Below are 18,716 nucleotides of genomic sequence, written 5' to 3' on the forward strand. Positions count from 1 at the left end.
CTTCTGCAATGTTCAGACATATACCGAGGAAACTACAGTAATGTTCGTATAGAACTAAAGAGGCCACGAACTGCAATGCAATCGGACACATAGTACAGAGGAGGCTACTTAAAGTAAAAAACGGAAGAGGCGAAGAAATTCATTGTTCGAACACACTGAGGAACTAATTAATGTTCGTACAAAACTGGAGAGGTCAAGAAATAATATTTGGAGATTACCAAGGAAACAACTACTATATTAGTAGGCCTACAGAACTGAAAAGACCAGAAACTATACCATTTTCGGACAGCAGTCTTCAAACAGAACTAAAGAGACCAAATACTGTAAATATGATACTACTGCAATGTTCGGACAGTACATGAGACTACTGCAACGTTTCGAAATTACCGCCGTTACTACTGCAATGTTATTTTTATTGTTATTATTATTAGTTTATATATATAAAAGTATCTCTTCTGAGATACCGCTTCGTAAATACTGAAAGATGAGGGCGTATCACTTAATTCTATGGTTTCATTTTAAAAAAAAGACAAATTGCGTGAACATAGAGTTGTATAGTTTTATTATTATTATATGTTATAGTGTACAGAAAAGAATTTCTGATTTTATTGGAAAAAATAATTATGTGAGAGCAGTCGACTGAGTAACAAATAAGTTATTTATTTTTAAATGTTATAGTGCACAGAAAAGAATTTATTTGACAAAATAAATGCATCTATCATCAGTGGTGGACGGGTCTATTTATTTATTTATTTATTTATTTACAAACTTATTATACATGGATGACATTTTCATTAAAAATAATGTTCTTACAAATGGTCCATGATTAAAGAAATGGATGCATAATAGTGAATATTCATAAGTTCCAAAAATGTTTTTTTGTTGTTTTAGATTATAGAAAGACAAACAAGTACAATTACATTTAAAATACAGATACAGAATTAATAATAATAAACAGTTAAGTAATTACATCGCAATTAAACAGGTTCTCAAGTTGAACTTTCTATTTAAATACATCATTTGTGTTGTGTTTTGCACCGTACTTATATTTAAACGCATTGTAAGAGGTCGCTTCTTGCAATGATATTGGAAGGTTATTCAATACTTTCCCACCAGCCACTTGAAGTAACATATTCATTTTGCTAACATTTATCTTGGGTATAACTACATTTATAAGGGTTATGCCAATCGAGTATTATAACCATGTCTATCAATGATTAATTCAACTTGATCTACCAGACGTTGAGGGGCTAGGCCATGAATGCATTTGTACATCATACAATATATTGAAAATTCACGCCTCTGTTCAAAGGACTTCCAACCCAGGTCATTGATAATGTCATCCCCTCTGAAGTTTATAAAATCATAGTTTCCTGACGTGATTCTAGCAGCACGTCTTTGTTGTTTCTTTGCAATAGGCCTATCAATAAAACAATATGAGGTATTTCCCCATACTGTAATTCCATAATCAATACCAGGTTCAATAGTAGTTTTGTACGGCGTTTCAATTAGTGGTTTAGATAAAAATTTACTCATTTTCCCCAACATTGTTATCTTGTAACCAACAGATTTGTTTATATTAAGTACATGTTTGTTCCAGCTTAGGTTATCATCGATTTGTAATCCAAGATATCACACATTGTTAACTTGTTCTAATTTGATACCATTAACATTTATATTTAGAGTTGTTATATTAGTTAACTTGTTTCCTGTATTTTTAATAATCATTACTTTTGTTTTATCAGCATTAATAGTAAGATGGTTTTGTTTATACCATTCGCTAATAGAGTTTACTATTTTTTTAGATCAATATTTATATCATTATCATGCCCGTAACATATGTACAAGTATCATAAGCAAATACATTACATGTTCCAGTTTCCACAGACTTTGAAATGTAATTTATAAAAAGAAGAAATAGTAACGGTCCCTTGTGGAATTCCAATTTTGATTAGCTCAAAATCAGATTTATTACCATTACAAACACAAATTGTTTTCTCCCTTTTAAGTAGTTTTCAAACCATTTAACTGATACTGTGTCAAAACCGTATTTGTTTAGTTTATATAATAATATATCATGGTTTATTGTGTCAAAACATTTTGAAATATCGAGAAAACATGCACCTATCATTTCTGAATCATTTAAATATTCTAACCATTCATCAACAACCCTATGTAGGGATGTTGTTGTTGAGTGGCCTTTTAAGAAGGCAAATTGATCAATGCTAATTAAGTTATGATTTACAAGATTTTCAATAACCTGTAACTGTACCTCCTTTTCCATTAATTTTGCTATCTGGCCAATCACTGAGATTGGTCTATAGTTACACATATCGTTTTTAGCACCTTTATTTTTAGTCGCGACTCTATAGTTCACTATGTCGGTCGGTCTGGCTGTCGGTCGGTCTGTCTGTCTGTCGGTCCGGTATCACTATGCGTTTTATCGCTTTCTGACCTTATCTTGATATCAGTTTAATCTAGCTAAGTCAATTTTTCACAGTATATTCCTTATGGCCAGGAATCGATGTGGTTATGTTTTCACGGTGCGCAATAAAAAATTACGCAGTCTACGCACGATTTAACGAAATCATGTTTGTAATCATATCTTCACAACCATGAATCACAATTAAATAAAATTTGGTACTCATAAATTTCAGGGCATAAATCATCATATGGCAATACAATTACGTGCGTAGCGCATGTAACGCATGCGTACGCGCTTAAAATTTTCAAAATTTATTTTCGATGAAATAAGAGTACGTTTCAGGAAATTTTAAGAGTTTACAAAATTGCCATGAGTGCGCAGATTTTTGCGCGCGCACTGTGCGTTAAATGTTATTGCGCACTCTTTTTGCCCGATTTCTGTTTTCTTGACTTACTTTTGAACTCGAAATTACGTTATACGAGCACGTCAAAAGTGACAGGCTACGCACGTGTAAATTACAAAAATATAAATGTTTTTAAACATTTCACCATTTTTAAACATGTTCAGTAATGTCGGTCAGTTGGTAGGTATGGTTGGTCGGTCGGTAAATACTAATGAGCACGCGACTGCAGCCATCTATATGGCCTTGTTATAAATAGGAGTAACTGTTGCTATTTCCAGTCATCTGGTATAATACCATTTAATAAACTCGAGTTAAATATTTGACATAAGGAATATGAGATCGGAGTAATTATCGGAGTAATTTTCTATTAAAGTCTATCACATCTATGTTTTTTAAGGCAATTTTGAGAGTTTATTTTGTACCGTTTCAACATTAACCTCATGGAACTTAAATTTATAAAGACAATCAGGATTTTTCCATTTGGGAAAACTATTTTTATCAAAAGAATCGGCCATGTTTGTTCCAATATTAGTAAAATATTTATTGCACTTTTCAATATTAATTGTAGTATTCAAATTCTTTTTACCCTTTCCAGTTACTCGATTTATCTCATTCCATAATTTTTTTGGATTATTTTTATAGTTAAGATGAACTGTATCGTAATATTCGCGCTTTGCCTTGTTAATAGTATTTGTAACGAGATTTCGTAGTCGCTTATATTCATTTTTAGGTCAGGATTTACCAGTTTAATTTGATATAATCTCGTTCGTACATTAATTTCAGAATATCAGGGGTTATCCAGGGTGAACATCTGCGTTTAACTCTGCATGTTTTTATTGGGGTATGGGTATTACAGATTTTTATAAATTCATTACGCCAACTAATCCATGCAGTATTTGCATTACTACAGTCATCAATACTATTTATATTGTTATTAATTATATCATTTAAAAAACTGTGTTCACTAAAACCTTTATAATTCCTAAATGTAACGTTTTTGTGGTCGTGCTTTTTTTTGGAGCAATAATTTATTGAAGTAAAAATTATTTGAATGTAATTTAAATAAAAACTAGTGATCAGGAATAAAATAAATAAATTAAAAACTAAAAAGCATTTAATCAATTATTCTTAGAATTAATAATGTTTAAAATATTGAACTTTTATCTCCAACGATTTTAAAATGAATATATTATGTCCAGCTTTGGAACGTGCAGAGGTTTGGAATGTCTGTGTTGTAGGTATGAAACGTTGTCTTTAACTTGTACAGCGCCGCCAATGAGTGCCTGATTAGTACAATAGTGGTGTTTTGCATCTCAAAAGGCTTTTGTGATTACGTAGAATAATGGGTCAATACAATCCTATTGAAACGACAGTGTTATTACCTGTTATTGAATACTCTTATTCATATAAAACCCAATCAGGTATAGAAAACGGCATCCTGCGGGCGTGGTGTAATATTGTGTGTCTGAGTAATAAAAATAATAATCGGAATACCTTGTATACGAAGTGATCGGAAATATTGAACGATAATACAGTTTAGATTATAGATATTCGCCAGTAGTTGTGTCTGTGAATTATTCACAATGATGTTGATTCAACAGATGAAACACGACTAAACACAAGCTTTTACTGACAGTTTCAACGGGATACTACGGGACAGTGACATCATTTATAATACGGTAAATTAAGAATTCAGTGTTTTAATATACCACACATTTTATAATGTGCCATTCCGTAACAAAACAGAATTAAAATTGGTTATCTTGTTCTTTCTCGATCGTATACAGATTGTGTGAATCAAATAGGCCTACAATATCCAAATGTCGGCGGATGTGTCACATGATGAGGTTGGCAATAATAGACTGTACCACAAAAAGAGGGGACGCCAATCTCGACCCCAAAGTACGCAAGATGCCCTATCCGCTGGATCTACAAACGGAAGTGTGGTAAATATAATAATTTCTTATTCATATAATTATAACAATTGTATGCGTGATAAATATGATAGATGACAGACGAAATATTGGTTAGCGTACAACGGCCGAATATTCACATGTAAATTACCACAGGTGTGAATACATAGGCCTAAATTGGAGAGGGGCCATATATGAAACAGCCCAAAAATGAGTGAGCTGGGGTATATTTCATTCTTTACCATATGAATGTCTCACCATTATACAGCATATTAATAAATTGATTGTCTTTTAAATAACCATTATGCCAATGTGTCCACTAAACTTTTTGTTATTTTAAAGCTCCATTACATGAAATTGTTTTTATTTCATATCCTATTTCGTTTGCGTTGTTGTTGAATAGGTCTACATCGAACAATATTAACAAAGGTGAATTCAGTATTTCACCATGAATCACACTGAATTGTGACGTCAAAAATTCTTACTTAGAAAAAATGGTATTTCTGTTAGGATTTAGACCTAAGTGTGTGGCGAATACGACCACAATGTGTGAAGACAAGCAGAACCAGTGGGCCAACCCCTACATTTACCTTTCAAAAAAGAGGGTGTCTGTTTAGGTAAAACAGGATAATTAAAGCCCGGGAAATTTATAAACACTCATTATCCTGTATGAAAACCAGTTAAGCCCTGTCTACACAATCAAACTTTATGTGACAAAATACGTAATGTGCGCACATATGGACATAATGATGTCATATCACTACAATATTTGGGCACATCCCACTTTTTTTGTCAAACTAGTTTTATAGTGTAGACAGAACTTTAGATTATATGTCTATTGAGTTCAGTTTCGGTAAATCACTTACACAATTTTTATCAGTAGAATCACTTGAGTATTATAATTCATCAGAAAAATGCATAACACCAATATTTGATAGTATACTACAGTAAGAATATTGTTTATAAATAATATTAAATACAATTCTTATAATATTACCGTCATGCCGCAATAATGTTTCGGCACGCTTAAAACATGAGTGGCACTGTATGTACATCGTGTGCTCAGTTTTGAACTTTAATTGATTATTGTCTCATTAGACTATTTCACCATTGCTTTCATCTTTTTTGACAGAGGCTTAAACTAAATAAGTTGAACGATTACGAAGCTGATGACGCTAAAATGGTAACAGTATTTGGTGTTGCAGACGAAGAAACACCAAGCTCTATGAAACTTAACCCCCTCTACGACAAAAATGGTACTATAGAGGTGACGCCAGAGGAAGCTGATAAAGTACGGCGAGCGACAATGTCTGCAAAAAATTACCATCCAAAAAATAGGCCCAGAAGTAGTGATTATTCTTCATCAACGCGGTATGATAGAAAACACCATTCATATATTTATTTTAATAAATTAATTAGTAAAAAATATGAGCAAATGCGATTGATGTATTTATTTGTAGTACAAAGTTATGTACGTTTGAACGTAGTGGTGGTTAAGCTATAGATAAGATGATAATAAAGAACATGACGAGAAGATAAATATAGAAGAACGAAGATAATAATAATATCATGTATGATGACAAATTAATAATCATCATCAATTTAAATCTTATTATTATTATTGTAGGCCGTTGTCTTCAGAAACAAATCCAGTCACAGAAACGGAAGAAGTCGTGCTTCAGCCCAAGATAGCATATAGTAAAAACTTCCGATTTAAACACAGCCAGAAGACGAAACAAAATAATAGTAATAATGTATCAACAGAGAGAAATGGCTCCGTGGTAAGTTTCATTAAAATAAAAAAAGTAAATGTCATATATTTTTTTTAGTACACTTAAGTCTAATTAAGGGGCATTTCATCAAAAACTAAAATTGATCAAGTTTACGACTTCGCCATAACTTTGATATTTATTTTATATTTATTATATCAAAGCACATAAAATTGGTCATTTAAATCAATATTCAAGTTTATCAGAATGAGAAACTTGACCTGCAGCTCAGACAAATAATAATTTATAAACGGTTACATGACATATTAGAACGTGAAACTTCTGATTTGATATGCATCATATTGAATTAACCACTAGTTAACTGTAGTAATACTTACGGTATCTTTTTTTACTTCTGTATCAGAAAAGCTTTGGAAGAGTTATGCCCTCAAGAATTCATAAGGTATGTAGGTCCTCAGTTTGGTATAACTTGTTTTCATTCTAAATAAAATGTATTGTTTACTGTCAACCACTATATTTCTCGCCTCGCCTAAAAGAATAAATAAATAGATCTTGAATTTTTATTTTATATTAAAAAAATTTCTTCCATCCATCCCTTCATCCAAAACAATACTTGACAGCAATAATTCAACTTGACAAACATAAGGCTTGTAATATTCGATTAATATAATTTATTTTCGGTAAAAAAAACTAGGCATACATTTTTAGGCCGTCTTGTCTCTTCCGCCAATACTGAGCTAGAAATAAAGAGATAACAAACGTAGGCCTATGGGGTGGAACTTTGAAAATGCCATGAATAATATGAGATACAGTAGAAATTATGATATAGAGTGTAATAAATACGTGTAGTAAGAAAGTGTTTGCTCTCAGTTTATTTTGGTAAAAATAAAAAATGACAATGTTCCTTTGTTTGCAGAACACACATAATGCATTGGCTGGGTTTGATTCAACGAACGGGCAGTCTACGACCAAGAGCAGTACCAAAAGTGGGAAGAAGGCCGTTGAGATAGAAACTCAAGTTGTGCAAAATAATATACGACGTAACTGCCGTAAGGTAGTCATAGCAATTCTTATTTTATTATTAACTGCTTTAATTGTAGCCATTGTCCTAACTTTTACTATTTTTAGAGAAGATGACGAGAATAACTGAAGACTTTTTTTTTGTAAGGGAGAGGGTTGATGAGATGGGACGGAATTTTAAGTGACTCGTTAGTGTGTTTATTAAAATCGTTTTATAATTTAAGATAATTTTTTAATTTAAACATTTATAATAAAAGTAAGGTGAAATTCCAATAAAAATAAATAAAATAGCCTACATTGATTTTGTCCACAACCATAGTAAACATAATTTCAAAAAAGAAAGGGAAAAAAGCACTTTCAGAAGGTGTATGGATTCGGAATAACATCACCACATATTTCCATTGCTACGTTTCTCGACAACTTTCCCATTCAACCATATGTGTTGTCGAATGCATGGACAATCAATATTAAGTATAATAACATAATAAAAACATGTCTTATGGTAAAATAATAATAGTGAAAAAAGGGGAATATTCATAGGCCTATCCTTGATGACGAATTATTTGATTAATATCGTTTAAATTGAAGTAGGAGTTTGCAAATGCACTACTTTCTATGCAAGAAATGCAATGCAGCCTTTGTTGTGAATACTGGCAAATTACAACACCAATATAATATCTAACGATTGGTTCCCACTTGGACACTACAAGACACAACACAGTCCTGTCGATCCATCCGTAATTGGACAAATTACTAGCGATTAACAAGTCCTTGCGTTGCGTTTAAGTGGGAACCAAGCTTTAGTAGGATAAGTTTGAATATACCGTACGTAGCCTTACAACAACAACAACTTCATGGTCGATTAGGCCTACATAATGCACAATGGATAGTCTGCATAGAATTATTTAGTTACTGTACGTACTTGCTTTTAGATGATGGACAATCATCAAATGGTTGATATTATTTTAAAATTATACTAAAATAGTGCTATACAATAATCCGAGCTACAAAACATGCTTTGTTGTGTACTTAGAAAGTATATTATGCAAATATATATTCAAGTTATGTCTATTATATATTATTAATGTATTTGACAATTTTAATTTATTTTAATGGATACTTGTTATATTTTAACAAAAATGGTAAACAAGTTAGGGTGTTTGATCGTAGATGTGTATAAAGTGTGATATAGACGAATTTATTAATGAGCATTTGTATATTATATAATTTGTTTAGGAGACATTTTTATGGGCTGTAAATAATGTTTTTTTAAATAATATAACTATGGAGATGATCTAAAAAAGTGTTTAAAGTATTATAAAAATACAGTTAAATTAGTACAGGGACATTTTCAAAAAATGTTATACTAATTACTATTTCATTTGAATTTCAAAATTTTGATCAACTTGTTTATTTTGTATGATATGAATGAATCATGTCAAAAAAATAAAAAGGGTGGAAATTTAATTTAGTACTATAATATTAATAGTACAGTGATTAAAAAAAAAAGGCAACATTTCGACCTTTCTATTTTCATGGTTAATGTTATTATAAAATTGACATGCGCAGAACACAATAATTGATTCTGCGCATGTCAATTATGATAAGTAACTAATTATGTTGAAAAATAGAAAGGTCGAAATGTTGCCATTTAAAAAAAAATGCCTGTACTGCTTACGATCTTCAATACAGAGTATCCTATTGTTAGTGAATATTTTATTGACTGCAACAAACAGTATAAGTATATCTTTATATAAAATAATACAGTAGTTTGAATTGCAAAGAGAAAAACGTCTTACATGGATAGTATTCCTTTCTATGTAAGTTCATATTTTCATGTGTAATGCACATAATAAAGTTTAAAACTGTATGCACCTAAAATACATCTTTTGAGCAGTCCAAACAAGCAATCTTGCAAAATATCGAAGCAGATTTTAATCATTCAACAACAATGTTATGTCATGACCAGGTGGCATTGCCGTATCCACCAGTACGGTTGGGTTAGGGTTTCAACCTGACCACTTTTTGACAGACCTGTGGCCCACACAGGAGATTGTTTTTTCTTACGACAACCGCACTGCACTACAATTCTTGTGGCCGTAACGTTGAATTAACTGTGGCTAAATATGCCTCTCAGTGTATGTTGTTGGTTGCACATTAATAGCAAAACATGATAGAACTATTCCTGTTAAAATACATCGCATAGTAATTCATTTTTGTGTTATTGCGAATCTTTTACTTTTGTTTAATGTTATACAGCATCACAAAACAAAACATAGTCAATTGTGATATCCAAATCTGTGGTAGGGACATCATTACACATCTGTTCATTGAAGGCTAGTGCAATAGTGATTGGTTTTTTTCCTGTGAGTTGCTGACATTTGGTCTGATACTTGTCGTAGTATCCCTTGCCACGGCCTAAGCGATCACCGAACTTTGAGAAGCCAAGACCTGGTATAATTATCAGATCCAAACCACCTAAAACATTTGAATTTTAATCAAAAATAAATACCTTTATTTTAATTAATCAATAAATAATTTAATACTATATATTAGCATTTAAAGTGTTAATTAATTAAAGCATATTTACTTGTATGTTATTTTCCTATGCATTGCAGACAATGGCTGTACGATGAGCACACATGTGAAATCTTACAATTCTAATATTTTGCAAAACTATGTTTACCGGTAACGTTGTCCTTTAAGTATGCACAATTATCACCTAAACTTAAGGGCCTCTTTTGGCTACTTGTTAACATACCTGTTAATAAAGCATCTTCCCTATCTTTATCATCATCTGCTGGTTGTTTAATGTTCCACTTTGTCTTTGGTAGAGATTCATAGTCCTTCATTGAATTTACTCGTAACATATTCATCACAGATCCTTTAGATGCAAGATATTTAAGACACATTATATTACAGATCAATCAAAATGTATTATTTGGTACACAATGAAATAAACATGGGCAATTATATGTTTTAACACTATGGTCAACACCTAATCGGGACATTTTGTAGGACCCAAAAGTTTTCTCTTAATAGGGGTTGTACTGTACATTTTAGGGAAATTCTACAGGGTATGTACAAGTTATGAACATTGCATAATAAATGTTGGGATATACACATTGTTAAGACACATTAGTGTGCTATATCTTCACTATTATCTGCATTATTGTCAAGTATTAATTATCATTTTATATATATATATTTAAATCAATAAACAGTCAGTAAGTCAGTAGTAAGTAGATCAACATATAAAAAACAAACAAAATGAGTACAGTTTTCAGTCTAGAACTATAATAGGCTAAGCATTTATGCGGACTTTGATAATAAAATTTTCACACATCCAATCAAATGATGTCATTAATAAGAGCAATAATATCTTCCACGATACAATGATTTTATTGTTCTTTTTGATGGGATTTTAAAAAGTTTTATGCAAGAAAAGTATATGTTTATAAATCTATTTATCGTCGACCTTTTTCTTTCATCCTATAGTGTGTAGCAGCCTTTAAACAGAGTCTTCAAGAAACAAAATAAAATGTTTATATTTTTTTAATTATATTTTGCGGGTAATCCCCCACAAAAAAATTTCTATATGCCAAATTTTCACATCTCGATTTGCACTCACCAATATATTGTGGAACATAACATAGTTTATTTTGTCTAAATATGTCTTGGAGGATACCCTCTGTATGCACTTCTTGGTCCGGCATGCTAAGGTACACAGATATTCGCTGACTCTGGATATAACCTGGATGTTCCAGTAACTGCAAATAGAAAAAAAGGTAAATTTCTTTATAAACAAATTACAATAAACATTTGTAGGTTTGAGAATAAAGTGAATAAAGTAAAATCTCTTCCTACACTTTTTATATGGATCCTACTTCCATCATCAAGTCCTAAAAAGTAATGGTCGTATATTGATTATTAATTCCGGTCACTTACTTTTGCTGCTCCATTTCTTTGGAACCGACTAGGCTAGTATTAAATCAGCATTGAACTCTTTAATCAAGTTCAAGACCTTTTTTCATCAGTACAGTAGCCTAGCTTATTACGGTAATATTTGCACCTTTATTAATAATATATTAGGATTAGGTTCCGTTTTCGGCCACCTCAACTTATATGGACTATACCATTATTATGATAGGGTGTATTGTGTTTTATGTAGAGAAGGGTGTCTATTGAATGGAAAACAATACAATTATTCTGTTTATATGTAACCTACGGTACAAACTACAAGGAACAATACAGAAATAAAACTAGCAAGCATGTACTTTTTCCTAAAGCATAATATTATTAGGTTACTGTTACAGAATGCCAAGATTTTGTAACAATATTACTAGATAATATACTTACTATACAAGTATAGGTTACTATAAACTATAGTAAATCGGAATGGATGATAACAGATTCATTTCCATTATTTTATGTTTATTTGTTTTACATTAATGTTAAATATAAATTAATAAAACAATTGTAGATACAGAAACAAAATGGTAACAGATTCATTGACATAATTAAATGTATTTTTTAAAATATGACGACTCGGCTTGGACTTATTAATAACGATTCTTCTCTGTACCTTTTCTGAGATCATGCGATTTACCGATTACTGTGGCAACAATTTTCTTGAACTAAACATAAATAAAATAAAAGAAATGCAGATTGATTTTCGAAAACATAATTGGTCTGACAGTATAGATTCAATACACATTAAAGGAAAGGAAGTAGAGATTGTTAACAATTATAAGTATCTGGAAGTAGTGTTTGACTAGTATAAGCTTAAATTGGTGAACATGTTAAGAAGTTAAATACAAGGATGTACTGCTTAAGGAAACTCGGTTCGTTTTGGATAAACTCGGTTCGTTTGGAGGAAAGTTGGTCCGTTTGGGGGAAACTCAGTTCGTTTGGGGTAAACTCAGTTCGTTTGGGGTAAACTCGGTTCATTTGGGGTAAAGCAGGATATTTACTAGGCTATAGTATAGAATGTTTTACTAATCAGTGATGTTCTACGGGGATTGTATGTTGGGTTGGGAATATCAGCAAGGGGGATAAAGACCGAATTGAGAAGGTGCTGGGTAGAGCGGGTTTGTCAATGCAAATCGAAATAAAAAATAAAATGCTTGACTCGATCTATACAGCGACTAGGCTAGCCGATGTAATGTGTTCCATCATGTTATATTGGAAGACACCCAATCATACCACACAGGCCCCTCTAGGCCTAGTCTACTCTTAAATTGTTTTTGTTCACTAGGCTACATCAATTTGTAATTTGTGTCAACGATATAGGCCTATCTAGGCCTATGGCTAGGGGAGGCCTATAATGCCATCTTTAATGGAAACTGGCGTACTATCTAAACTAGCCGGATCAACTGCCGTTTTGGCTCCGGAGTTTTTTTTAGGGTTATTCCATTATTAAAGTGGGGGTGTGTTGTTATGAATATTGTGTGCAGGTACGTCAATAGAAATGACATTGAGAGCCCTCTTCTGTCAGTTGACTGGTTCCAAGTCTACCGCCTTGTAATTGACTTAATCATGATCGAATTCCAACAACTTAAGAATATACAAAATGTTTACATAATTATATAACAATGTACATTGTAGATCTATCTAATAATGTTTTTATTTTTTTGCAGATAAAGGAGGATCATCAATAAAATAAAATGATAAAAATTCCAGGCATTTAATATACGGTTTACTGATAAAATATAATGTACCAATGAAATAAACCTGGTGTTCTGAAACATATTTTAATAACTTTTGCCGGCCTAGCGCCTTTGTGTATCTAAATCTATCTAAATAATTAAGTTAGTACAGTATTAACAAATAAAGGGTTAGGGTTATGTATAATAAAATGATAGAAATGAGGCATTATCTAATAATGTTTTTATTGATTTTTTTTCTGATTTTTATAGTTTTAAAATTCAAGTACCGTTTTTATAGCGTTATGTATCCTGTAAATGCTAACCTAAAAACGTTATCTGAATGTTTCTTTTTACGTTATAGAAATGTAATAAAATAACGGTTATAGTGAACCTAAACATTAACCAAACACTATCATTAGAAAACCACTATGTGTTTGCTGGACTGCCACAATGGAACAATAGACCTAGGTATGTTAAACAAAGAAATCGCGTCAAAGCAGGGTGGAGACGGAATTTTAAGACAAAGGCGTTCTATACAAATGCAAATCATTCATGTATACTTTTTACAAATTTTGTTTAGTTTCTTTATTAAAAGATTTTGATATGCTGTTATATATAAATATTCTAATACATAGAATAGCAAAATTATCATAATACATAGGATAGCCAAAAATAAACCAAACATAACAACAACAAAATTAAATTGACAATGTATTTTTATTTAGAAATTCATTTCAATAATATAAATATTTTTTATTAAATTACATCATTATTTACTTACAATTAATTAATTACTTAACTTACATTACAGTAACTTAATAAATGGTACATAAAATTACTAAATAATTGCACATAAAATGCAGGTTATAATAAAGACATAAGTATACATATAATGGTACAGGTTATAAATATTTAAATTACGTTTTTTAAATGCAATTATAATAATTAATGATGAGAACACTTACGGTTACGAGTAGACATGTACATTGGTACATTACAGTACGAGCAATCCTTGGCAGTTGGATAAAAACCCCTTCGTTGGAAAAAGTCCAGGTAGTCATCAAATCCATTAAACAAATGTGGTCCTATCTTCGGCAGCATGGTCCTTGGTTTAAATCGCAGTAAAATCAAATCGAGAACCCAGTAAAATATCGGAGTTGTAGGCCTATAATATAGTTGAAAGTTTTTCGAAAAATGAGTGATTTGAAGACAACTGATCTTGGTTTATATACATGTGCCATATTTTAGTTTGTATACATAGCTCCATGTCGGCATGAGCGATATTGTTATATGCTTTATTATGTAATATTGTAAGCTTCAATGAGACACTTTTGTGCAGCGATAAAAAAAAAAGTAAAACTATGCTACAGCGGTTTTTGTTTCTTAACCTGATTACATATATTTTATTAATATTTATCTTCCCAACCATTTTTTTTAAAACTCAAAATTTGAAACACTACCGTTTAGCTTTTTCATTCAAATTGAAGATTGAATTTAATGAAATTTTATGTACTGTACTGTTTAACAAATCAACATAACGGTACAATAGGTTGGAATTCAATAGGTTATGATTATTTCAAACCAAAATAGCTAGGTTTTTAAGGACTGATTTATCTTTAAAAAACGCCTAGAAATAAAAGAGAGAGAGAGAGAGAGAATAGCAATTACGTGTTGGAATAATACAGTAGTAACGGTACAATATATAATCATTTTGGTAAAGAAAATCAAATACTAGGTTTTTTAAGGTCTGATTAAACCCAAGTGTGACGTCGTCTGGAAGCAGGAATTTAATATTCATAATTAGGTGATCATTTAGAATAAAATGATCACCTATTGTTATTGTATCAAATCTTTATTGGTTATCCGCAACGAAGTTGCTGATAACCTCTTGTGATTGTACGAAATCATCATCAACATCAACTTTTTATTTCTCTTCTTTCTGTATGATTTTTGTGCAACGCTTTTCTCTGAAACTTGCAAACATAACATTTTGTGAACTATGTTAACATTTTGACATTTGTGTAACGTCGTCAAGCGAAGCTTATATTAATTCATATAAAAATTAAGCCTATTGGATGTTGTGACGTTACCGTATGGCCAGTTGAAGTTAAAAAGTATTTTTTTCATCGCTTTCGTAAAAGTTATACAATTTTTAAATAGCGCGCACCGCCCTTCTACGTGCCAAATTTTCTTCCAATTGTTATATTTTATTACTCAATTCATTATCTTTCGATATTGTTATCTTCAAGTTTATTTTGACAACGTCATCATACCAAAAAATTAGAACATGATGTGGGTCCCGTAATTTCACCTATGCTACACTGTATATAGATATACACAGTACAGTATATACTGTACATATTGTATATGGCATATAATAGGCACAATTAAGCACTATAAGCGTATAATAGGATGGCATACATCAACATTTTCCGATTGTATGTTAACGTAGGTGCATGTTTAAAAAATATGAATGTCAATAAAATGATAAAAATGATCACCTATAGTTCGTCAAAGTGACGAATTAAATTCTAGTTACAAGTTGTACTTGGATATCAAACTGTCTATTTGGTCGTCTTGAGCCTCAAGAGAATAGCAACTATGTATGAGCTGTAATAAACAGTAAGTACAGTATAGAAATCATATATCGACTAGCATTAAAATTACAAGTGGGAGTCTGTAGTACAGTGAAAAATTTCATTTCAACATTTTAGCAAAATTGCTAATCAAACTGATTTAGTCGAGAAACATAGTTTTGTATTGTATTTTTTGCTACACAATTTTCGAAATGTGTAGCAATAAGGTTGTTTTGTATAGCTTTTTGCTATGCCACACTGGCAAAATTATTCCTTGTAGTAGATAAAAGAGACGTTCAAAACAGGTTAAAAAAGAAAATCATAGTACGGTTATTATTGTACAGTATATTAATTAAACAAGCTGAACATTTTATATAGTGATTTAATACGCAAATAATGTTTCTACATTTTTTTTACTGCAGAGTTTACGTGAATTTCTGTCAGCATTGATCATGTTATATTCCACCACCAGATTTGCATTTGTATAGAACGCCTTTGTCTTAAAATTCCGTCTCCACCCTGCTTTGACGTGATTTCTTTGTTTAACATACCTAGGTCTATTGTTCCATTGTGGCAGTCCAGCAATCACATAGTGGTTTTCTAACGTTAGTGTTTGGTTAATGTTTAGGTTCACTAATAACCGTTATTTTATTACATTTCTATAACGTAAAAAGAAACATTCAGATAACGTTTTTAGGTTAGCATTTACAGGATACATAACGCTATAAAAACGGTACTTGAATTTTAAAACTATAAAAATTTGAAAAAAAAATCAATAAAAACATTATTAGATAATGCCTCATTTCTATCGTTTTATTATACATAACCCTAACCCTTTATTTGTTTATACTGTACTAACTTAATTATTTAGATAGATTTAGATACACATAGGCGCTAGGCCGACAAAAGTTATTAAAATATGTTTCAGAACACCAGGTTTATTTCATTGGTACATTATATTTTATCAGTAAACCGTATATTAAATGCCTGGAATTTTTATCATTTTATTTTATTGATGATCCTCCTTTATCTGCAAAAAAATAAAAACATTATTAGATAGATCTACAATGTACATTGTTATATAATTATGTAAACATTTTGTATATTCTTAAGTTGTTGGAATTCGATCATGATTAAGTCAATTACAAGGCGGTAGACCGGGAACCAGTCAACTGACAGAAGAGGGCTCTCAATGTCATTTCTATTGACGTACCTGCACACAATATTCATAACAACACACCCCCACTTTAATAATGGAATAACCCTAAAAAAAACTCCGGAGCCAAAACGGCAGTTGATCCAACTAGCCTATTATAACACCGATAATATAAAATTCTTTTGAACTCCCAAGCAAGGAAACCACAGCACAGTGCAAGCCCAGCCAGCACGCTGCAGACGGCCATCATGATGACGAGGCCCTAGCCTATAATACTAATAGGCTAGAGCCTAGCTAGCTACTACTAACTAGGCCTAGCCTAGCTAGGCTAGGCTAGCTAGGCTTGTTATATAGCCTACTACTAGTAGTAGTAGTATACGTCAACAACGGGCTAGGCTGTAACATTAATTTAATTAAGAACTCAATTTAGTATCATCATCACCTTATTTGTAACTATTTGCGACTGTCGCTTTTTCTCCGTGTCTGATAACTGCATTAACCTTCTTTTTATATCTTTTCGTAAGAGTCTTTTGGCCTCTCTGGCGGCTGCCATTTTGAACTAGCACGCCATCTATCGACGACTAAAACGTTCTTATCGTTCTTGTTGTATAATAAACGATACATTATTTACCTCCGCCAAGGAGGTATGTAATCGGTAGCGTGTGTGTTTGTTTACCTCCGCCAAGGAGGTATGTAATCGGTAGCGTGTGTTTGTTTGTTACTTGGCCAAATTGAAAATTGGCCAAGTATGTTGATCTGTTTGGTTTGTGTGTTTGTTACTTGGCCAAATTAAAAATTGGCCAAGTATGTTGATCTGTTTGGTTTGTGTGTGTGTTTGTTACTTGGCCAAATTGAAAATTGGCCAAGTATGTTGATCTGTTTGGTTTGTGTGTGTGTTTGTTTGTTTGTTACTTGGCCAAATTAAAAATTGGCCAAGTATGTTGATCTGTTTGGTTTGTGTGTGTGTTTGTTACTTGGCCAAATTGAAAATTGGCCAAGTATGTTGATCTGTTTGGTTTGTGTGTGTGTTTGTTTGTTTGTTACTTGGCCAAATTGAAAATTGGCCAAGTATGTTGTTATGTTGTTGGCCAAGTATTGGTGCGGTTTGTGTGTGTGTTAATTGTTTGTTTGTTTGTTTGTTTGTTTGTTACTTGGCCAAATTGAAAATTGGCCAAGTATGTTGATCTGTTTGGTTTGTGTGTTTGTTTGTTTGTTTGTTTGTTTGTCGTCACTCTAGCGCTCACAGTTTTCATTCGAATGACTCCAAATTACTACCATACATGTCACCTGGTGCAAGGACGACACCGCCCAATTTTGATTAAAATCCGGACCACGGTTCCAATTCTGGGCCACTTTTAAAAATTATTTTCAGACCTGCTAGTGTTAAAAGATAGGACAGAATTATCAAAAGCCGGTGAGCAGTCTTAAATTAACAAGTAAACTTAAATTGCATTTTCTCGAGAACTACTTATCCAAAAAACTCCATTTTTGTACAAGAGGCAAGAGTTATAATTTGTGATTTGTAATTTTAAAACTTAATTAGATTTAATTTACAGGATTTTTGATGCGAGTAGTTTACAAAACCTATTTCTTTTCAAATTCACCCGTGTGTTTTTCGCGTTGCTGTTCTATTGTTAGCCGACTGAAGCTATTGTTCGTTGAAAGGCTGGTTACATAACCTGTACACCAAACTTATATACACAGGATTGTAGTAAAATTAGCCTAAATCACACATCATTAAGACACACACTTTTGGTGAAAATCGGGTCAAGTGTGTTTAGGAGGCCAATTTTGATTTGGCCAAGTATCGCGCTATGCGCGAAGGCTAGTTTGTTTGTTTGTTTG

At 31.9% G+C, this 18,716-nt stretch overlaps 2 protein-coding genes across 4 annotated transcripts; one reads left to right on the forward strand and one right to left on the reverse strand.

Moving 5' to 3' along the window:
* The first annotated feature begins 4,218 nt into the window (after nucleotides 1-4,218).
* Nucleotides 4,219-9,704, forward strand: LOC140062421 (uncharacterized). Its single transcript, XM_072108633.1, has 6 exons — nucleotides 4,219-4,507; nucleotides 4,616-4,774; nucleotides 5,874-6,112; nucleotides 6,369-6,522; nucleotides 6,875-6,913; nucleotides 7,388-9,704. The coding sequence occupies exons 2-6, from the start codon at nucleotides 4,649-4,651 to the stop codon at nucleotides 7,619-7,621; spliced, it is 792 nt and encodes a 263-aa protein (XP_071964734.1). The 5' UTR covers nucleotides 4,219-4,507; nucleotides 4,616-4,648; the 3' UTR covers nucleotides 7,622-9,704.
* On the reverse strand, nucleotides 9,183-17,447 carry LOC140062422 (5-formyltetrahydrofolate cyclo-ligase-like). 3 transcript variants are annotated; one of them, XM_072108636.1, is made up of 5 exons: nucleotides 17,314-17,437; nucleotides 12,077-12,128; nucleotides 11,123-11,261; nucleotides 10,253-10,375; nucleotides 9,183-9,969 (listed from the first exon to the last, which is right to left on the reverse strand). In XM_072108636.1, exons 2-5 carry the CDS (start codon nucleotides 12,089-12,091, stop codon nucleotides 9,743-9,745), a joined length of 504 nt encoding a protein of 167 aa, XP_071964737.1. In that variant the 5' UTR covers nucleotides 12,092-12,128; nucleotides 17,314-17,437; the 3' UTR covers nucleotides 9,183-9,742. The 3 variants fall into 3 exon arrangements, with proteins under 3 accessions (XP_071964737.1, XP_071964736.1, XP_071964735.1); XM_072108635.1 differs by lacking the exons at nucleotides 12,077-12,128; nucleotides 17,314-17,437 and adding exons at nucleotides 14,105-14,304; nucleotides 15,641-15,749 and having other exon boundaries at nucleotides 9,743-9,969; XM_072108634.1 differs by lacking the exon at nucleotides 12,077-12,128 and having other exon boundaries at nucleotides 9,743-9,969; nucleotides 17,314-17,447.
* Nucleotides 17,448-18,716: the final 1,269 nt, after the last annotated feature.

The sequence above is a fragment of the Antedon mediterranea genome, chromosome 11, assembly GCF_964355755.1.
Source record: "Antedon mediterranea chromosome 11, ecAntMedi1.1, whole genome shotgun sequence".
NCBI classification, from domain to species: Eukaryota; Metazoa; Echinodermata; class Crinoidea; order Comatulida; family Antedonidae; genus Antedon; species Antedon mediterranea.